Genomic DNA, 22,698 nt, shown 5'->3' on the forward strand with positions numbered 1-22,698 from the left:
AGCAGCGCAGCCCTAGCCCCAGAGCACCGGGCAGGCGGGCGGCATGGTCCCAGCCCCGGAGCGCCGGGCATGGCCCCAGCCCCCCCCCAAGCCCCAGGGCACTGGGAAGGCAGGCAGCGCGGCCCCAGCTCCGGAGTGCTGGGCGGTGCAGCCCCCAGAGGTAGCCCCACGGCACAGGTAAACTGGGAGCCAGAGCAGGAAGGGATCTGGGGGCAAAGCGTGGACAGAGCTAGGCCTGGCTCTTTGGAGAGGCTCAGCCTACCCCGGCCTGTGATACCCGCCACCCACGGGTACCACTGGTCTACACCACACTCAGAGAACAGGAGACCACAGCAGGGGTAGACACGCCCTCGCTTTGATCTAACTAGCCGGGGGTGCTGGACCAATTTGTACAGTGGAGGGGCTGCAAGCTATTGAACCAAACTGCAAACCCTGGATATGATGGAAACCACTTCAAGCCAGGGCGTGCGGCTGCCCCCTACTTCCAGCACCTATGTAGCTAGCTCCACTCCCAATCGTGGTGGCAATCTGGCAGTCAGGAAAGCAGCAGCGTCTAGCCTCTTAAGCACACTCCCAGTGATCAAAGAGGGTAGTGTGGACATGCACCGTGGCAGTAATTCATGAAGCAGCTGTAAGTCGATCTAACAGAGGTCGATTTATCTTTGTAGTGTAGACACAGCCTTAAAGAGGAGGATAAACTCTCCAGAGTTTGGACCAGAGGCTTCTGTGGTGAGAGGAATCAGGATCCTGATGGGGGGCAGGTTGATTTCAATTAGGAGCCATAACACCTTTGAGGAACAGGGCAGGAATCCTTTCAGTTCATCTCCTCACCCTCTCCAAACACAGAGGCTGAAACAACCTATCTTCCATCCCCGCTCCAACTCTTTTATAATCTGTGTCATTAGGTGTTATAAATATATTTACAAACAAAACCCACAAAGGAAAAAATCCACCCCACTGCTCTTCAGGAGAAGTGGGAGAGAGCTGAGACTCGCTGGGAGGGAGCCAATCTGTCCTTGGAGGGGAAACTTGGAAACTGAAACGAGGAACATGAGTGGCTCTGAATGAGTCGGGACTAGGCAAAGAAGCGGAGGCTTGGTCTGGGCCACTAGGAAACGACCTAGCTAACCCAGACCGCTTTTCCTAGTCTAGACAGACCCTCAGCGGTCGATGCTTCTAGGACTGAGGTGGGATTCCTAGATTCAGGGCTTTTCAAAGTCCCCCACCAGAGGCCCAGTGAAAATCAGTCCCTCTGAATTTGTGAATGTGGGCAGGGAAAAGGGGAAGAGGAGTTAATGATGGGAGACAGAACCTCCCTAACCGCACCCTCTTATCCCATGATCCCCAAACATTCAATAACCCCAGCACCCAGTCCCCTTTCACGTCCATCTCCCTCAGCCCCAACCATTCGATCCCCTAGTTCCCTGCCCAAAACCCGTCCCTCCACAGTTGATCCCCCAGAGCCCAGCACCCTGGGGGATTCAGGGAGGGGAGGAGTTACCAGCCCCCAAGGACACTCGCCCTGCAGGGAACAGCTCCAGGTAAGTGGGAGAGCGCAGCCCAGGGGCTGGTGGAAGATGGGGGGTGGGGACAGGTGTCTAGGGTGAAAGTGGGGCTGGCCCAAGTGTCGTTCTCCTCATCTCCATGACAGGGGGATCCCGGCTGGAAGGGGAAGGGAGAGGGGGAAACTTCACCCAGACAGAGGGAGCGTCTGGAGGAGTTTCTCTCTCTCCCTTCCCCCACCTGTGGCCCATCAGCTCAGCAGCCAGGGTTGCAGCAGGGAGGAGGGGCTGATCGGGGCTTCTCCTCCTCTGCCTGGGGTTTGCAGAGCCAGAGGGTCACTGACCAGCTGCTGCTCGGCTGCTGCTGTATCCTCACCCCAGCAATGGGCAGCCAGATCCTTGGGAGCCAAACGCCCCTGATGTGTGTAGGAATGAGGAAATGTTGTTTTTTTTAAACTATGGCCAGCCCTAACCTGGGCACTGATACAATTTTCCCTCCAGTGTGGAGGAGTCTCTGATGTTCAATATGGCATTCGCGCCACCTGAAGGATTTTCCCTGCTAAGAGCATTTAAGAGGTCTCTTTACTATGCTGATCTGCTGATGCAGGATACAGTCAGAGCCCAGCTGATGCTTCTTCCACATTCGAGGGATTCTCTCCAGTGTGCAGCCTCTGGTGTCTAGCAAGGGTGGAGCTCCAGCTGAAACTTTTCCCACAGCCGGTGCATTCATAAGGTTTTTCTCCGGTGTGAATCCTCTGATGCGCAGTAAGCGCTGAGCTCCAGTTGAAGCTTTTCCCACAGACAAGGCAGCTATACGGCCTCTCCCCCGTGTGGATTCGCCGGTGAGAAATCAGTTCCAAACTCTGACTGAATGTCTTCCAACAGTCGAGGCATTGGTAGGGCCTTTCTCCCGTGTGGATTCGCCGATACGTAATAAGAACGGAGCTCTGAATGAAACTTTTCCCGCAGTCAGAGCATTTATAGGGTTTGTCTCCTGTGTGGATCCTCTGATGTTGAAAGAGGTTTGAGCTCTGATTGAAGCTTTTCCCGCAGTCCAAGCATTTATACGGTCTCTCGCCGGTGTGGGTTCTCTGATGTGCAAACAGGTTTGAGCTCCAGTTGAAACTTTTCCCACATTCAAAGCATTTATAGGGTTTTCCCCCGTGTGGGTTCTCTGATTTTTAATAAGGCCGGAGTTCTCAACAAACCGCTCCCCACACTCAGTGCACGTATAGGATTTCTCTCCTGTGTGTTGTTTCTGATGCCTGCTAAGGTTTGAGCTGGATTTGAATGTTCTCCCACAGTCAAGGCATTCGTAAGGTCTCTCTCCCTTGTGGATTCTCTGGTGCACGTTCAGGTTTGATTTGTGAATGAAACTGGTGCCACAGACGAAGCATTTATGGGGTTTCTCCCCTGTGTGGATCCTCTGATGCACTACAAGGTGCTATCGGTAATCAAAGCTTTTCCCACAGTCGAGGCATTTTGAGGTTCGTCTCCTGTGTGGGTTCTCTGATGCACATTCAGGCTCGAGCTCTGAGTGAAGCTTTTCCCGCACTCGAGGCATTTATAGGGTCTCTCCCCCTTGTGGTTCCTCTGATGCACGATAAGGTGGGAGCTGTGGACAAAGCTTGTCCCGCACTCGCTGCATTTATAGGGTCTCTCTTTGGTGTGGATTCGCTGATGCACCACAAGGTGCGAGCGCTGATTGAAGCTTTTCCCACATTCAAGGCACTGATAGGGTTTTTCTCCCGTGTGGATCCGCCGGTGCGCAACAAGGTGTGCGTTCTTAAGGAAGCTTTTCCCACATTCGGCGCATGTGTTTTTTCTCTCTCTCATGGAGATTCTCTGCTGGGCAGGGGGTTTCTTGAGCTCCTGGCCTCCTCCCACACCATGAATTGCTTCACCCACTTTTTCCCCAGGCTCATTTCCCTGCAGCCTCTTTGACCCGCACTGACTCTCCCAGGTTTTCCCCTGCACAGAACTCCAGCAAACATTCCCTTCAGATCTTTCCGATAACGCCCCCTGCAGTTCCATTTGGTCAAGACCTTCCCGCTGAGGTTTGGTCTCACCCGCCACCCCATCACCTGAAAGGACGGAGAGACAAGAGAGAACCCGGAGGTGAGTTATTCCCCGTGCTGGGGAAGAGGAGGAACAGCAAAGAGAGCAAACCCAACACAATAACTTTTGGGGGAGATTGAGAAACCTGGGATAGATATTTCCCCTGGGCCCAGGAGAATCAAGGATGCTGAACTGACAGAGACAGGGTTTTGAGAGATTCTGGACCATTAACGTCTGTAAACTCCCTGAGCACTCAATGTTCTCATGGGTCCAACTAGCACCTGGTTAGCCAGTTGACTCATAGGCTTCTCTTCTCAAATGCAGGTTGTTTTAATCATTAGATAGATTAGGTTGTGAGCGGCTTGGAGCAGAGACTGTCCTTCACGAAGGCTTGGTAAGCACCCAGAAGGCACGAGCGTAAACACACAGTATAAGTAATCAACACATCTCCTGCTTACGTGGCGGGGCAGGGGGAGGGTGCGTGGAAATGAAAGTCTCTCTCACCCTGGATCTGGGGATCTTGGGATCCAGTCCCCTGAAATCTAACAGACTAGGGAAGAACCTGAGCAGAAAAAATGGCCAAATCACAGATACCACAGCTTCTAATAACCGAGGGGACGGGAATCCCTTACCCAGCGAGATCACCGTCTCAGAGTTCTCCTGAATGACGTCCCTATGGAGGGCTCTCTGACCGGGGTCCAGCAGAGCCCCCTGCCCCCTCAGTGAAACACAAAGCCACCTTCTCGAAGGCCACCAAACCCTGAAACAACAAAAATCCCCGCTTGCCGTCTGCTGCCTCAGCCACAATCCTGCCAGTCACAGGGGGAGAGGGGGAAGAAAATAAAAACTTGATGCTCAGGGAAGACAGACTAGCAGGATCCCACCCCGACGCTGCTGTGAGTGGGGAGAAAGAGAGAGCTCCCTGTCCCACCCAGCACATGGAGGAGGGCAAGGGCCTTCCCGTTTACCACACAACTAATATGGGAGATAGAGCCACAGAGTAGGGTCCTGAGTGGGAGGGATAGCTCCGTGGTTTGAGCATTAGCCTGCTAAACCCAGGGTTGTGAGTTCAATCCTTGAGATGGCCATTTAGGGATCTGGGGCAAAAATTGGAGACTGGCCCTGCTTTAAGCAGGGGGTTGGATTAGATGACCTCTTGAGGTCCTTTCCAACCCTGATATTCTATGATGACAGGAATCCCAACACCCTCCCCATTCCCAGAAGCTGGTTGGAAAAAATAGGCCTCACGGCTGGGTACGGGATACTGGACTAGATGGACCTTGGGTCTGACCCACTATGGCCATTCTTATGTTATTTTGCAGCCCACCAGGGCACCTCGGGAGGTTGCAAAAGCAGCCTGAGTCCATGTCACACCCCGACCCCTGGGTTGCTTTATCCCACCAAAGAGCAGAATCAAAGGGGACGCACTGGGGGGATCCCACCCAATGTTCCCTCTAATTTTTGAGAGGCCGTGTGCACAAAAAAATTCTTCTGCACAAACTTTTGTGAGCGCGGGGTTTAGGATCTGTGTGCGAGCGCCCACGCCACAGCTCAGAGGGAACAGTGATCCCACCCTGGCAGCCCCCGGGGACTCAGGCGGGACAGGACCTGGCTTTTCCTCTCCCGGCTCCTCACCTTGTTCCCAGGAAAGTCCGCTCTGCCTGGGGTGCTGCAGTGAATGGATCTGGGCAGAGCTGGGAACTTTGAACCGCTTCCAATTCCCCGCCCCCCCCCGCCGCGATTCTTTTCCGCCTCCTTCCCCTTCTTCCTCCGCCTGAGAGATCTGGATCGGATCCGGATCGGATCCGGATCGACTCCGGTGAGCGCTAACCGGAGTCAGAGCCTGCGCCTCTCCCTGGGGGTGGGTGAGCTCTGGGACTCGCAGACACGCGGGGAGCACAGACGGGGCCGCTTGTGCAGAGTCACTGCCCTGCCCGGCCCCGGCCCTTTCCCCCGGATCCCCCCATCACCTGCGGGCTCCGGCTCGGGGGCTGGTGCGGGCCGAGCCCGGGGCGGAGCGGAGGGTTAGTGCCGGTCTCTCCCCGCCGGCCCCGGCTCACAATGGAAGCAGCACCTGACCCAGGAAATTCAATCCTAGGGGGCTGATATCCTGAGCAGAGAGAGACAGACACCAGCCTCCTCCCCCCGAGCCAAACCCAGAGCCCTCTGGTGGCAAGGCGAAAGCACCAGCTTTCCCGGGCTTCCCCCTTTCCCCTCCCCAGGAAAGACAAGCAGACCCTCGGAGTCCCTCCCCACCGGCCCTTGCAGTGACTCTGGCTACTGAATCCTAAGCAGGGCTTCATTTGGGCCAGGGACTGCCGGGCCTGAGCCCCGGCACCTCTAGGCGGGGCAATTCAGAGCCCCAGGAACTCTGGCCCGGGCAGTTCAGAGCCCCGGCACCTCTGGGCTTGGCCGTTCATAGCCCCGGCCCATCTGGGCCTGGCTTTTCATAACCCCAGCACCTCTGAGCCTGACAGTTCAGAGCCCCAGCAACTCTGGGCCTGGCTTTTCATAACCCCAGCACCTCTGAGCCTGACAGTTCAGAGCCCCAGCACCGCTGGGCCTGGCAGTTTAGAGCCCCAGCAACTCTGGGCCTGGCTTTTCATAGCCCCAGGAACTCTGGGCCGGGCAGTTCAGAGCCATGGCACCTCTGGGCCGGGCAGTTCAGAGCCCCGGCACATCTGGGCCTGGCTTTTCATAGCCCCGGCACCTCTGGGCCTGGCAATTCAGAGCCCCGGGACCGCTGGGCTTGGCAGTTCATAGCCGCGGCACTGCTGGGCCTGGCAGTTCAGAGCCCTGGCACTGCTGGGCTTGGCAGTTCAGAGCCCCGGCACCTCTGGGCTGGGCAGTTCAGAGCCCCGGCACCTCTTGTGGGTCGGTTGTGGTCCGCCTTGCCTGGCATTTGCTGACCCTGCAGTAACCCAAAGCCAGTTAGTGCAAATAATGGCTCAGATCAGCCCTGGGTGTTAATACGTTGGGTTATTTTTGAAGCCAGATCCCCAGCTGGTGTAGATCAGGCCCTGTGGAGGGCTGGGGGGTTGCAACACACACACATTTTGCACAGATTAAGGGTGTAGCCAGATTCTGCAGCACCTTCAGCCAGCAGGATCGGCGTAACCCAGCAGACAGGATGTAAGCCGGAAACATGGTTCCCTGTTGGGGGGTGGGGTTCTTACCTTCACTCCAACCAGTGCCCTCTCTGGCCTGGGGTCCTCGGCTCTTGTGGAACAGAACCTCTGTCTTCCCAGTATGGGATGTCCTGGGGTCTCTGCACTGAGTCTCTTGTGGGAGTAGCAGGAATGTCACTCCTCCACATTCACCTCTCCCAGCTGCAGCAGCCAGGGGGGCTCCGGGGTCCCCAGCCGCCAGGGCTCTGGGCTCTTGCAAAGGGACAATGCAGGGAAACAGGAATTCACCCAGCAACCAAGCGTTACTGTAGCCAGTGCAATTCACTTCCTGCTGGAGGGGATCTGGTTCTTGACATGGGCTGTGGGATGGGATTCCCTGGGCAGGTCCTTGTAGTTAAAGGGCAGAGAGAAGGAATCTGGCTGGGTCCCTCCTGGGTCTGGGATGGGGAGGGTTCATCAGCTGTGGTCCTTTTTTTTGCGTGGGGGGGGGAGGGGGGCGTATAGTTGGCTATATAAGACAAAGCCCCTAAGATGGGGACGGCTGGTCCCCTTTGGCTGAGGATTCCCAGTAAATACTGCTGAAGCTGGGGAAGCCGCTGCCCTGCCTTGGGATGGCCATGAGCTTCCCGCTGGTCTCAGGGGCTAAAAGGGGGCAGATGGAGGGGGAGGGATGGGCAGAGTCTGCATCAGGCCCAAACTGACTGCACAGGTGGAGTGAACAGCTGAAGGCAGGGGAAGGAGAGAGGGCAAAATCAGGGTCATGGGGTAGGAGTCAGGGTAGAGGCACTTCCAGGCAGTGGCAGAGGGGGGAAAACCCGCCCCCACAATTGGTTACACTTTTGAGTACCTTATTTTTATGGCGTTTGTAGCCCATTTCACGACTTCGATGCACGATTTGCAGACATGACTCCTCCCTGTCATATAAACCGATACATTTGCACACTAGGGTCTGTAAATCTGCGTGCCCGGCCCCCTGCAAGCTCGGCACCCTAGCTGTTCGCCTGCCCCTAAATCTGGCCCCGTATGAAAGAGGAGCCAGCTGCAGTGGTTTCAAAAATAGGGGGCAGAGGGGCTTTTTCTTCCCCTCCCCCAGGCATCTCAGCACCCGCTTCCCAGGGATGTTTTCAAAACAGCACCAGTGCATCCCATTGCCTGCTCTTTTGTATTGGATATGATGGACCAAGCTGCTAAAAGAGGCTTGATTCAATGAAATATCTGACATCTATTCCCTCCAAAAAACCCTATTATTGTCATACATATTTTTGGTGTTTGAAAGACTCATCAGCTGCGTCTGCATAAAGCCTCAAACCAGGTCACACATTTGTCTTATTTAGTGTTCTCTGCGGGCTTGAATTGCACTGTAGGGTTGCCAAGTTTGGGTGGACGGATTCCTGGAGGTTTCATCACATGACGTAATCTTTAACTCAAGATTCCTCTTTAATTCCTGGTGACTCCAGGACAATCCTGGAGGGTTGGCCACCCTCCTGGACTCCCTTTCATGTAAGCCACTGCAAATGGAGTTTCATTATTTATTTAAAATTATTATTTGTATTACTCTCAGCACGTCATCATTCACCTTCGGTAACACTGTGCAGACAGATGTCGCCGCGCTCTTTGTTACATATTCTTAATAGCAACTAAACAATGAAACTCTTAATAGTTGCTCACAACTTCAGCCATCACAAATTACAGTGTATCTAGTGTAATGTTTAATTGCAATATTATAATTTAGTTTGTCATGTTTGGTTTCATTTCATGGAGGAGAGGTCCATCGATGGCTGTGAGCCAGGATAGTCAGGGAGGGTGTCCCTAGCTTCTGTTTGCCAGAAGCTGGGAATGGGTGACAATGGATGGATCACTTGATGATTCCCTGTTCCGTTCATTCGCTCTGGGGCACCTGGCATTGCCCACTGTCGGAAGACAGGATACTGGGCTAGATGGACCTTTGGTCTGAGCCAGTATGGTTGTTCTTATGTTCAATTTTTTTATAACGCAAGTTTATTCCTTGGGCTAAAAGTTACAAGGTGGGCACCATCACTTCCTCCTGCAGCTGTTTTGTGTATAGTTAGGTGCCTGCCTAGCTCATTCCCACAAGAAGCAGTTCAGGCACTTACCTCCCCTGATTCCAGGAGAAGATTCCTGTTCGTGGCTCGCCAGGTAGAGCTAGGTGCCTATCTGCAGTGGGGACTTAGGCACTGAGCTCTGTGGTAGGGTGGATCTTAGCACACACCCCTCTGGTCGGCATCTTCCATGGGCTGGCTGAAGCGGTTCCCCGCCAGGCATGCTGGCTTTTGTGAATGCGATTCTGCGATACCTCTCTCTCCCCTGTGCACTTAACTCCGGCGCAGCGGTGTTCCCGAGACTTTCTATGTGCCTAAAAGCTAGACTTTGTGATCCTGAGCATCATGGCGCCCCAGTTCCCTTGTGAATCCAGCTCCGGGTCTTTCCCACCCTGCTAAGAACGGTGATTTTTGTTTGTTTGTTTTGTTTTTTTGTTAACCGCAGGGTAACTAAGGTGCAGGAGCTATTCTAAAGTAAAAACACAGCAGAGGACAAGGCACTTTGGTTTTACCTGGGAGGAAAAGGCCAGAGAAAACGTGTCTTAAATAAGATCAGAGGGCAATGTGCTGACACGTTTGTGCCAAAGTAGAGACATGCAAATGTTGTGTTGAAAACCTGTGCAATATGTGTGACGGGGCGGGGTGTGGTGGGGGGAAGTCGGTATAAGGAACAATGGTAGATTTGCTTTCAAATGTATTCATGAGTAAGGCTAAGATTTTGTCACGGGTATTTTTAGTAAAAATCACGGGAAGGTCACAGATAAATCACAGAAGTCTGCTCCCCGCAGTGCGGGGCTGACAGCTGGAGGCCAAGTCCCGCCACCCGGGGCTGAAGTTACAGTCACCTAAAATCACCGTGACCAACTCGTAGCCTTATTCGTGAATATTTCAAATATGGTTTGCAACGCTTTACACTATGGTCAGTACTGTGTGTGCATTCCATATTTGTGTCACATGGAAACTCTCAGGCCTAATCTACACTGGAACGAGACTAAAAAAGAACAAATACCTTCATGCCGGGTTTTCCATACAACAGCCTTGGGGGTTAACTCTGTAGAACACTTTTTCCAGTTTACAAAAATACAGTAAAAGCGGCGTTATCCGGCACTCTACCAACCGGAGAGCTCTATAAACCGACATTTCTGATCTTCATTGAAAGTCCAGTTTATCGTCCAGTTGGCGTGGGCCCGGCAGGCTCCCCACCTGACTCCGTATGGTTCCCTGGAAGCGGCGACATTTCCCTGCTGCTTCTAGGTGCAGGAACAGCCATGGGGGCTCTGTGCACTGCCCCTGCCCCAAGTGCTGGCTCCGCAGCTCCCACTGGCCGGGAACCGCGGCCAATGAGAACTGCGGGGGTGGTGCCTGCAGATGGAGGCAGTGCGCAGAGCCACCTAGCCGCGCCTCTGCCTAAGAGCAGCAGAGACATGTTGCCGCTTGCAGGGAGCCGCCCGAGGTGAGCACCACCCGGATCCGGCACCCCATAACCCTTCCCGTGCCCCAACCCCCTGCCCCGAGCCCCCTCCGGCACCCAAACTCCCTCCCAGAGCCCGCACCCAGCACCCTCTCCTGAGCCCCAACCCCCTATCCTGAGCCTCCTCCCACACCAAAACTTCCTCCCAGAGTCTGTGCTCCACATTCCCTCCTGCACCCCAACTCCCAGCCCTGAGCCCCCCCCCCCCCCCGCACCCAAACTCCCTTCCTCTTAGTTAACCAGAATTTTTGACTTACCAGCTCCCCCCATTTCCCTAACATGCCGGATAACAAAACTTTTATTGTACTTTTCTTTGTATCCCAATTTCTTTTTGGGGAAACAACAGGTCAAAAAGGCTCCCCTGCCAGCCTCCAGTCCATTTCTGTCCATTTTTTCAATCATTATTCAAACAAAGGACTCTAGAGTCTGAGAAACTGCATTCTACTTTATTGTTTCAAAGCAAGAAATAAAAGACAACCCGCCTGATGCCCAGCCCGGCACGGTGCATTTCAGCCCCAGCCCGGCAAATTGCTGCCCCTGGCCCCTGCACGCACCAAAACAGAGCAACATTTTGCACTTGGTAGAACATGGGCGCGAATGTGTGAGAGACCCTGGGATCCCGTCATAGCCACATGCGCTTCAAGAGACCCAGCGAGCACAACTCAATCTGAGCTAGAGAACAAGGCGAAGTAGCAGCATCTCCAATCCCAGCTGAGGCTTTTATTTACCCAGGACACGCCTGGTGTGTGTGGGGCCAGCGTGGCCAAGAGTCTCCGTTGCTCCCACGTAGGGTGCTGCGGTAGATGGGGAGAGGGTGACCTGTGACCAGCTCCGTTGCCCTCTGCTTTGGTAATAAGGGTCAGCCTGGCTTCAGGCCTGTTGGCTTCTCTGCCTCTTCCTCCCAGGAATCTGGGGATCCTCCCGCCCACCCTCTGCATCACTTCCCTTGGGGCATGATACATAGAAATCAGAGCTGTCCTCATCCAACACTCATAGGACATTGCTTGTAGAATAGCCTTGGCTCTTGGGCTCCCTAGCTCTGTATATTCCAGCTCCCACACTCTCCCGTTCCAGACAGTATTTCACATCACTGCCCGGGTCAGGCAGCAACATCCTTCCCCGTTTCGGTCTCTGCCTCTCAGGCTGCGACTCCTACTCTGCCCCCACCAGCATTCGTGCCCATGGTTATTTATAATGACTATTCCTCAAACCACACTAAAAATTCACGACAAAAGGATGTGGAAACAGAATAAAAGAAAGGGCTAGTCGAGCAATCGATCGCTTCTCGTGCAGTCCCCAGTGCATCGACATTACGTCCCCTCAGGCTAAACGAAGAAAGATGCGTGTGACCAAACGGCCTTCAAGTATATAAACAAAACCTGACACTTTGAGGGTGGGCTATAAAACAATTTCTGGTTCACACACAATGATGAGCATGTTCAATCTGACGCAGAGGAAAACGGATGTACCCGTGTTCTCCACTAAACTGCCTATACCCACTTCCCCCGGAGCCCCCTTCTTATTTAGACCTATTATTTACAAAAGTTTTGCATCCTCATAATGAAAAACAAAATAAGAACATAACAGTGGCCATACTGGATCAGACCAAAGTTCCATCTAGCCCAGGATCCTGTCTTCCAACAGTGGCCAGTGCCAGGTGCCCCAGAGGGAATGAACAGAACAGGGAATCATCTAGTGATCCATCCCCTCTCACCCATTCCCAGCTTCTGGCAAACGGAGGCTAGGGACACCATCCCTGTCCATCCTGGCTAATAGCCATTGATGGACCTATCCTCTGTGAACTTATCTAGTTCTTTCTTGAACCCTGTTATAGTCTTGGCCTTCACAACATCCTCTGGCAAGGAGTTCCACAGGTTGACTGTGCGCTGTGTGAAGAAATATTTCCTTTTGTTTGTTTTAAACCTGCTGCCTATTAATTTCATTGGGTGATCCCTAGTTCTTGTGGTATGAGAAGGAGTAAATAACACTTCCTTATTTACTTTCTCCATCCCAGTCATGATTTTATAGATCTCAAACATATCCCCCCTTAGTCGTCTCTTTTCCAAGCTGAAACGTCCCAGTCTTATTAACCTCTCCTCATACGGAAGCCGTTCCATACCTCTAATAATTTTTGTTGCCCTTTTCTGAACCTTTTCCAATTCCAGTATCTCTTTTTTGAGATGAGGTGACCATATCTGCAGACAGTGTTCAAGATGTTGATGTACCATGGATTTATATAGAGGCAACATGATATTTTCTGTCTTATTATCTATCCCTTTCCTAATGATTCCCAACATTCTGTTCGCTTTTTGGGCTGCTGCTGCACTTTGAGTGGATGTTTTCAGAGAACTCTCCACAATGACTCCAAGATCTCTTTCTTGAGTGGTAACAGCTTAGACCCCATCATTTTATGTGTATAGTTGGGATTATGTTTTCCAATGTGCATTACTTTGCATTATTCAAAACCTTATAAAAACCCAACCTTCCTATCTGCAAACAAGCTGAGCTTGACAAGAAAATGCCCGGAAGCTGCTTTATCAATGAAGTGGGGTTTAAACTCAGAAGGATCACACTGGATTTGGGATACACTGGTATCGTGACAAGTTCAGCTCCAACGCTGGTGAGTTTGACATAGGATCACAGAGTCTCAAAGAGCAATTCCTAAGCGTGGGAGCGGAGATCACTGAGTCATGTGACACGTTGAGAGGCAGAAGGGTAGAACGGGTGAGATAAACTCTCCATGGCTTGGACAGATGCTGCTGTCATGAGGCGAGACCACCAGGGTGACGGGTGAAGGAGGGGAATTGCTGTAGCTCACCCCCTTGACCCCAAGTCACATGGAGGCTTCACCACCACGTTTTTCTCTCCCCTGCTCCAACTCTTTGAGAATCGCCTCTTCCGTTCTATAAACAACCAGAGCCGGCAGCTTCTTCGGCACAACCTACAGCACGGTGAGAAGAACTGGGAATGAGACAATCTGTCGCCCATAGGGTCAGATTCATCTCTTTTGGGCCCCGGCGCCCAGACCGTGGCCCTGCCCCCGCTCTGCCCTGAGGTCCCGCCCCCACCTGACCTCTTCCGTCCCCGAGGCCCCAGCCCACCTGGCCTCTTCCCCCACAAGCCCTGCCAAAGCTCTGCCCCAAGGCCCCATTCCCGCTCGGTCCCTCTGCCCTCAGGCCCCGCCCCCACTTGGCCTCTGTGCTCTGAGGCCCCACCCACCATTCACACAGGGGGAGGAGGTGGAGAAGAGCAAGCAGGTTGGTGGCATTGTAAACCCAGCGCTGGTCCCCAAAGGAAGAACTCAGCAACTCTGACAATCACTCTGCTAACGGTGGGGACCACTGTGAATGAGAAGCTCCGGGTCGGTCTAGATGAGGAAATGCGTTGGCGGTTCGGTCCGCGTCAGGAGAAATGTGCTAGCTATACCTAATCCCGAGTCGAGCGGAAGTGTCAGAGGCCAATGGGACTGGCTTTGAGGGGAGATTCCTAGGGCTTTCGGCTTTTTTAAGCATCCTACAGTGGGACGCTATGGAAATCAGTGCTTCTCAGAGGGGTAACGATATGGGGCAGCACCTCTCTAACCGCAGCCCTTCTCCCGTGATCCCCAAATTTCTCTCCTGGGTGGAGTGTCTGATGTCCAACATGGAGTTAGCTCTGCTTGGAGCTTTTCCCACAGTAACAACCTTTAAGAGGTCTCTTCGCTGGGTGCATTTGCTGATGCCTGGCGCAAACTGACCCAGGCTGACGCTTCTGCCCCACTCAGGGTTTGGCTCCTGCGTGGATTCTCTGGTGCACAATGAGTTGGGAGCTCTGGCTGAAGCTTTTCCCGCAGTGAAGGCAGTAATAGGGTTTCTCTCCCGTGTGGATTCCCTGATGTCTAATGAGGCTGGAGCTCAGGTTGAAACCTTTCCCACAGTCCGAGCATTTGTAGGGTTTCTCCCCCCTGTGCAGTCTCTGATGGGTAATGAGCTGTGAGCTCTGAATGAAGCTTTTCCCACATTCTAGGCAGTTGTAGGGTTTCTCTCCCGTGTGGATTCTCTGATGTGCAATCAGGTTGGAGCTCTGCCTGAAGCTTTTCCCACAGTGCAGGCATTTACAGGGCCTCTCCCCCGTGTGCAGTCTCTGATGTACCACAAAGTTGGAGTTCCGATTGAAAGTCTTTCCACAGTCCAGGCATTTGTAGGGTTCCTCGCCCGTGTGGATTCTGTGATGCACAATCAGCTCTGAGGTCCGACTGAAGCTTTCCCCACAGTCGGGACATTTATAGGGTCTTTCCCCCGTGTGGATTCTCTGATGGGCAACAAGAACGGAGCTCTGTATGAAACTTTTCCCGCATTCAAGGCATTTGTAGGGCCTTTCGCCCGTGTGGATTCTGTGATGGGCGATGAGGTGCGAGTTGTCACTGAAACTTTTCCCACATTCAAGGCACTTATAGGGTCTTTCTCCCGTGTGGGTTCGCTGATGTCTAATGAGAAGTGAGCTCTGACTGAAGCTTTTCCCACAATCGAGGCATTTATAGGATTTCTCCCCTGTATGGGTTCTCTGATGTCTAATAAGATAGGAGCGCCAATGAAAGGTTTTCCCGCACTCCACACACGTATTATCTCTCTCTCTGGCGTGGATTCTCTGCTGGACTGTGGTTTCTTTGAGATCGTTGCATCCTCCCACACGGTGAATAGCTTGAGCCACGTTCTCCCCTGGCTGGTTTCCCAGCTGCCTCTCTGACCCGCATTGATTTCCAGAGTCCTGTGTGTGACTCTGGGGAAAGCTCCTTTCTGATGTCACTGATAACACTCTGCGCAGTTCCGCTTGTCCAAGGCCTTCCTGCCGTTGATTCTCCTCCCCGTTCTCACTGCCCATCTTACCAGCTGCTGGGACAGAGAGAGAATCCAGACACGAGTCGTTCCCGGGGCCCGGCAAAAGGGGAACTGCTAAGAGAGAAACACAGCAGGATAACTGCTGGGGAAATTGAGACAGGTAAAATTTCTAACCCATCTGTCGTTTCAACTTCTCTGAAGTGGGTCCCTGGTGCGACATGAGCCATTACAACTGGGTTATTCTGCCTCATATGTTACCTGCCAGCAATGTGTTCTTGGGGAATCAGGGCTCAGTATCCAGCTGTCTGACTCACGAAGGACATCCCCCCTCCCCAGCCGCTGCTTGAACCAAAACCGATCAGAAGAAAGACTTACAAAAAGCAATGAAAAGGCGGTGGGAGGCACACCTAAACCCTTGGGATAAGGGTGACAGGATTAAGGAAAGTCTCCTAGCCTCCCCATAGGCACCTGGTGGTCCATGATCCATTATGAGTGGGAAGCAGCCAGCGATAAAACCAATCTTCACAAATGGGAAGGAAACGTAAAACATCAAGAAGATTGAACCAAGAAGAGAAACAGCTCTTCTTTGAGGGAATTTTGATTTGTTTGCTTTAATTTTTTGTTTTTTGTTTTAGTTTAGCAATCTTCTCTGACATCCTTCCTGGCCCATGGGAAAAGGAAGACAGAAGGCAATAAATTCTGGAAGTGAATCACTGGCTAGATAAATGGCATAAGGTGGAGAGTTTGGGGGTTTTGGGACACTGGTCCACCTTTTATGTGAAGAGGGGGCTGTATAGTTTGGAAGGCCTCTACCTCAGTAGAAGAAGGACCAACCTTCTCAGGGTCTGGTTGGCTATGGTAATTAGGAGGGCATTAAACTAACAAAAGGGTAGCGTAAAAAGAGGAACAACCAGAGCACTCAGCACAAAATCAAAATGGTGGAAACAAAATTAATCAAGGACGCAAAGGACACGAAGCGAAGAAATTCTTGAATTGCCCATACGTCAATGCTAGGAACTTGGGTAAGAAACAAGAGGAATTGGAAGGACATATTTCTGAGTGTAAATCTGATCTCACTGACACTACAGATCCCTGGTGGGATGATTTCCATGACTGGAAGGTTAAAATAAATCATTATAACCTATCTAGGAAGGACGGAGTGGGCAAAAGTGGGGAGCCAGTGGCATCATTGATGACTTGGAAGAAAATGATCTTGAATGGTTATGGATCAATGTCCTAACAGATAAAGCACAAGATGGGGTATTACTTGGTATCTGCTACAGACCATCAAATTTCACTAAGGAACAGGATGACTGGGTCCTTAAGAACCTATCTATAAAGCATAGGGAAAAAAAGCTGTGTGATCATGGGGGACTTCAGTTTGAGTGACAAACGCTGGAGGTCTCATGCCGCCAGTGCTAAAACATCCTTGGAATCTCTAAGCATTATAGATGGCAATTACCTGGCTCAAACAGGACCTAACCACAGAACTAAAAATCAATGGTACCTTAGGTACCAGGGATCACGACCTAATCACATTTATATACTTGGTCAAGTTTCACACAGCTGAAGACAATTAAGAGCCAAATCAGCTGGGAGAAAGAACTGAAGCAGAAAAATGTGAATGACAATTGGGAATTGTTTAACAACTTGATGCTCAAAAAGCTATGACCCCACAATCCAAGAAGAAGGATGTATTGGTTAAAAAAATGATCTGGTTTAGAGAGGATGTGAATGCAGCTATAAAAATTTAAATATACAGATATATAAAAAATGACAAAAGGAGAAGTTTATAGTATTTAATATAAATCAGACGCTAGGCATGGTAGAAAATTGGTAAGGAAAGCAAAGGGACACAAGAAGAAATCTATGGTTCTACGAAGAACAATAAGAAGTTTTTAAAGTCCATTAGGAACAAAAAGAATCCTAACAATGGTACTGCAAGAGGGAAATGGTAGAATTTTCTATAATAATGCATATGAGGCAGAAGTGTTCAATAAACATTTCTGTTCCATACTTGGGGGGAATACAGATGATGTAGTCCTTTTATATAATGATACTCTTTCCATTCCATGACTATCTCAGGAGGATGTTAAACATCAGCTACTAAAGTTACACATTTTTAAATCAGCAGGACCAGATAATTTGCATCCAAGAGTTTTAAAAGAACTGGCTGAGGAGCTCACTGGATCGTTAAGGCTGATTTTCAATAAGTCTTGGAAAATCAAGGAATTTCCAGAGGACTGGAAGAAAACTAATGTTGTGCCAACATTTAAAAAGGGTAAATGGGATGACTCAGGTAATCATAGGCCTGTCAGTTTGACATCAATCCTGGGCAACATAATGGAGCGGCTGATACAGTACTTGATTAATAAAGAATCAAAGGAGGGTAACATAATTAATGCCAATTAACATGCATTTATGGAAAATAGATCCTGTCCAACAAACTTGATATCTTTCTTTGACGAGATTACATGTTTGGTTGAAAATAGGGTTGCCAATTTTGGTTGGACGTATTCCTGGAGGTTTCTTTAATATAATCTTTAATTCCTGGAGACTCCAGGACAATCCTGGAAGGTTGAAAAGATACTACTGTTGATGTAATTATACTTAGACTTCTGTAAGGTGTATGACTTGCTACCATATGACATTTTGATTAACAAACTAGAACAATAAAAAATTAACATGGCACACATGAATGAATTGAAAGCTGGCTAACTGATAGGTCTCAAAATGTAATTTTAAACAGGGAATCGCCATCAAGTGAGTGTGTTTCCAGTCAGTTCTCAGCCCTCCGCTATTTAACATTTTAATTAACGACCTGGAAGAAAACATAAAATCATCACTAATAAAGTTTGCCGATGACACAAAAACTGGGGGAGTGGTAAACAGTGAAGACAACAGATCACCGATACAGAGCGATCGGGACCACTTGGTGAACTGGGCGCCAAGCAAACAATACGTGTTTCAACACAGCTAAAAGTAAATGTATACATCTAGGAACAAAGAACATTGGCCATACTTCCAGGCTGGGGGACTCGATACAAGGAGGCAATAATTCTGACATAGATTTGGGTGTCATGGTGGATAATCAGCTAAACATGAGTTCCCAGAGCAATGCAAAAAGAAAAGGAGTACTTGTGGCACCTTAGAGACTAACCAATTTATTTGAGCATGAGCTTTCGTGAGCTACCGCTCACTTCATCAGATGCATCTCACGAAAGCTCATGCTCAAATAAATTGGTTAGTCTCTAAGGTGTCACAAATACTCCTTTTCTTTTTGCGAATACAGACTAACACGGCTGTTACTCTGAAACCTGTCAGAGCAATGCAGTGGCTAATGCAATGCTTGGAAGCATAAACAGGGGAATCTGGAGTAGGAACAGAGGTTATTATTTTATCTCTGAATTTACTGCAATGCGACCTTGGCTAGAATATTGTGTCCAGTTCTGGTGTCCAAGAAGAATACGGATAATATGGAGTGTGTTCAGAGAAGAGCCATACAACGATCAAAGGATTTGAAAACATGCCTTATGGTGGAACAATCAGGGAAGCCATTTAGCTTCACACAGAGAAGCTTAAAGGGGCGACTTGATCATGGTCTAGAAGTGCGTATGTAGGGAATAGAAATGCGGTAGGCGAGTGCTCTTTAATGTGACTGACAAAGATATTAAAAAAAATCTAACGGCTGGAAGTTGAAGCGAAATAAATGCCGACTAGAAAACCGGCACAATATTTTAACAGTGAAGGGAATTAACCACTGCAACAATTTACCAAGGGTGGTTCGGGTTCTCCATAACTGGACATTTTAAAATCAAGCCAGCTTGTTGTTCTGAAAGCTCTATTGTAATTCAAACAGTAATTGATTCGGGAAAGTCCTATGGCCCAGGGGCATCAGAACGGGGTGGGGGTGGGGGGAAGGGGCCATGGCCCATCCACTCTTTGCCAAGGGCCCAGCCCCTGCCCCTCTTCTTCCACCTGAGGTCCCGCCCCCCAGCCAGGACAGAAGCTGGAGCCCGGCCCAGGTAAGAGCGGCCCGGGGAGCCCGGGCAGCTGTGCGGAGGTGCAGATCCTCCACCTGCCCACGGCAGGGGGGCCCTGAGAGCAACCCTCAGCCCGTGTCCCTGCCCCCGCCCCCAGGACCAGTGCCAGGGCAGATGGTGGGTCCGCGGCTCTTCACAGCTGCCCAGGCGGCTCCTACCATGGCCCGGCTGTGGCTCTTTGGCCCCCGAGGCCCCAGCCCCCAGCCAGAAGCTGGAGCCGAGTCAGGGTAAGAGCCATGCGAGCAGCTGCTCGGTGTCACGGACCCTCCACTGGGCAGGCAGTCCAGGGAGGCAGGGACACGGGGCGGGGCTAGATTCCGACTTGGCCAGGGGGGCGTGGCTTCGGGGGAAAGAGGAAGGGGAGGGGTGGGGCCACGAAGGAGGCAGGGCCTTGTGCCCCCCCCCCCCCAGTTTTAGGCAGAATCTCTCACCCCCGCTATGGCCTGTGTGTAGCTGGATATCAGACAAGTTGATCACAGAGGTCCCGTCTGACCTTATAAGATATGCATCTAGGAAATTAAGGATTCCTGGCCCCTGTTGCCAAGTTTCACCTTGGCCTGGACCCTGAGTAGCCAGAGACACATGGCTTGAAGCTTCTGCAGAGCCAGCACCCACTGCCGACTTTTGGCACCAAAGAGCTGAAGGGTTCTGAGGTCGAGTCTCTGAACAGCTCCACCTTCTGTGGCGACAGTGAGAAAGTCAAGTCAGCGAGGGGAGTGAAATCAGATGAGATCAGGGTGTGCCATGGGTAGAGCCTTTGTCACAAAGAACACTGATTTTAACACGACCCTGTGATGCGCTGGGGGTCCACGGGATCTGAACGGACGAGAACATGGTCACTGAACCCCTGGGGAAAAGCAGATGGCTGATGGGGCTGTGAGGATGAAAATCTCTCTCCTTCAATCTGGGATTATGGGATCCATTCCCCTGAAATTTAATGGACCAGGGAAGAACCTGAGAAGAAGGTGAACTGGGCACAACACCCGCCGCAGCTTCTAATAACCGAGGGGACGGGAATCCCTTACCCGGCGAGGTCCCCGTCTCGTAGTTCTCCTGCATGACGTCTCTGTAGAGGGCTCTCTGAGCGGGGTCCAGCAGAGCCCCCTGCCCCTGGGTGAAATACACAGCCACCTCCTCGAAGGTCACCGGCATCTGAAACACCAAGAGTCCCCCACTCAGCACCTGCTGCCCCAGACACAGTCCCGCTAGTCATGGGGGAGGAGGGCCGATAAAACAGAAACTTGTGGGGGAGGGTGTCACAGGGGAGCAGAATCCCACCCCCACCCTGCTCAGAGCAGCCAGGAGGCTTCAGGGTGGGGAGATGGGGAGAGCTCCTTGTCCCCCCCAGCCGGTGGAGGAGGGTAGGGGCCTTCCCGGTTATCACACGCCTACCAGCCAGAGGCTGCCACAGGAAGTGGAGCCCCTCAGCAGAGTCCAGGGACAGGAACCCCCAACCCCCGCCCCATTCCCAGCAGCTGGGGGTGAGGGGACGGAGCCTCTCCCCTGGGCCTCACTGCGGGGTGCTCCCTTCGCATTCCACCGCAGCTCCCTGAAAATCCCCTACCTGAGCCGGCTCCACCACAGCCATTTCCCTTCCCTGTCCCCCAGGGGGATGACAATCCGGAGCGAAACGGGGTTTATTTCAGAAGTGGCTTGAGTCCATTTCACACCCCAATTCCCCCCTCCCCGTCCCCTCAAGGCTGTTTCCCCGCAGACAGATGCTTTAGAGCAGTAGTGGGTCACGACATGTAAGGCACTGGGTAGCAGCAGCTCTGGTCAATACCACCAACCAGGCCATTAAAAGTCCCGTCAGCGGCGCTGCCCAGCTAAGGCGGGGGTGCGGGGGTGCTAAGGCAGGCTTCCTGCCTGTTCTGACACCACGCTGTGCCTCGGAAGTGGCCAGCAGCAGTCCAGCTCCTAGGCGGAGGGGCCACGGGGCTCTGCGTGCTGCCCCCTGTCCCAAGCACGGGGCTCTGCACTCCCACTGGCCAGTTCCCAGCCAATGGGAGCTGGGGGGGCGGTGCTTGTGCACCTCCACCTAGGAGGCAGGGCTGCTGCTGGCCGCTTCTGGGGCAGGACGCGGCCTCTGGTGCCAAGACAGGAAGCCTGCCTTAGCACCCCTGCTGCACCGCTGACCGGGAGCCACCCGAGGCAAGCCTGCACCCCAACTCCCTGCCCCAGACCTGAGCCACCCCCAAACCCAGAGTCCCTTCCTACACCCCAAACCCCTCATCCCCAGCCCTACCGCAGAGCCTGCACCCCCAGCCCAGACCCCTGACCCCCTCCCACACCCCAACCCCCTTCCCCAGCCCTGAGCCGCCCCCAAACCAAGAGTCCCCTCCTGCACCCCAAACCCCTCATCCCCAGCCCCACCACGGAACCTGCACCTCCAGCCCAGAGCCTTAACCCCCTCCTGCACCCCAACCCTCTGTCGCAGCCCTGAGCCCCTCTCACACCCCAAACCCCTCATCCCCAGCTGCGTTGGATCATGGGCACCAACAATTTTCTTCAACTGGGTCGCCAGAAAAAAAGTTTGAAAACCACTGCTTTAGACCAGGGGTAGCCAATCGGTGGACTGTGGGCCAAATCGGGACCGCCAGGCGCTTCTGAACAGCCCGTGAAATCTTTTTATCCACTTCTTATTGTGACTGCCAGGGGCGGATTACCGCACGGGCCAACGGGACCCGTGCCCGGTGGCCCCAGCCAATTTGGGGGCCCCCCCCGAAAACCTCCCCCCGCTACGGCTCCAGGGCTGGAAGAACTTCTCCGGTCTCAGGGCCACAGCGGGGTGTGGGGGGGAGAGCGAGTAGGGGGAGGGACCATGGGGAAGGGGGCGGAACAGGGTGGGGTTGAGGGCGGGGCTGCAGGTGGAAGGGGGCGGGGCCACAGTGCTGGCACCGCCCTGCAATGCTCTGGCCCAGGGTCCCCTCCCCCCACCAGTGTTCTGGCCCAGGGTCCCCAGGAGACCTTAAATGGGGCTCTGGACCTTAATGATGCCCTGACCAAGAAATCTGGACCTTGACCAAAAATATCTAGAGAATTGGCTACCCCTGGCTCTGCCAGGCTGGGAAAACAGGGGGTCACTTTAGCCCAGCGGCAATCCGGCCCCTCCCACCGGGACTAAGGTCCCCCCCCCAGGAATAGAGTCTCTGAGCCCAATGCTAGAAAAGCGCAGCATCCAAGGGGAACATGGTCCCCAAGGGCAGCAGGTCCCAGGGGTGCAGGAACAATCTGTACCGTGGGGGGGCTGGAAACCCAACTGTAAACCCTGGATATGATGGGAACCCTGACAAGCCAGGGGGGGCGGGAGTCCCCCTAGTTCCAGCCCCGGGGCAGAGTCACTTTCCTGCCTGGCCCCGGCCCTGTTCCCCAGGTCTCCCCATCACCTGCAGGCTCCGGCTCAGGGGCTGGTTCCAGGCACAGGCGAAAGTCCCCAGCTGGGCTGGGCACGGGATTGGGGGAGGGGGGGCGTGGGCCTGGCTGAAGGGCTCTCCCCACGCAGCAGCAGCTGCTGGGTGCAGATCACAATGGAGGAGGCAGCCACCCGGCGCATGGGTCTGACCCAGGAAGCTCAATAGTATGAAAGGGAGAGAGACAGAAAGCGGTGCCCTCCCATCCC

General features: G+C 52.7%; 1 protein-coding gene across 1 annotated transcript; it reads right to left on the reverse strand.

The window, feature by feature from the left end:
• Positions 1-13: 13 nt before the first annotated feature.
• LOC140897933 (uncharacterized) lies at positions 14-22,629 on the reverse strand. Its single transcript, XM_073311231.1, is given in 6 exon segments — positions 14-2,661; positions 2,664-2,987; positions 2,990-3,322; positions 13,981-15,150; positions 20,105-20,231; positions 22,466-22,629. Coding segments are annotated over 5 exon segments (2,499 nt in total). The 5' UTR covers positions 22,466-22,629; the 3' UTR covers positions 14-2,116.
• Between the last annotated feature and the right edge of the window lie 69 nt (positions 22,630-22,698).

This window comes from Lepidochelys kempii, chromosome 14 (assembly GCF_965140265.1).
Source record: "Lepidochelys kempii isolate rLepKem1 chromosome 14, rLepKem1.hap2, whole genome shotgun sequence".
In the NCBI taxonomy this organism is placed as follows: domain Eukaryota; kingdom Metazoa; phylum Chordata; order Testudines; family Cheloniidae; genus Lepidochelys; species Lepidochelys kempii.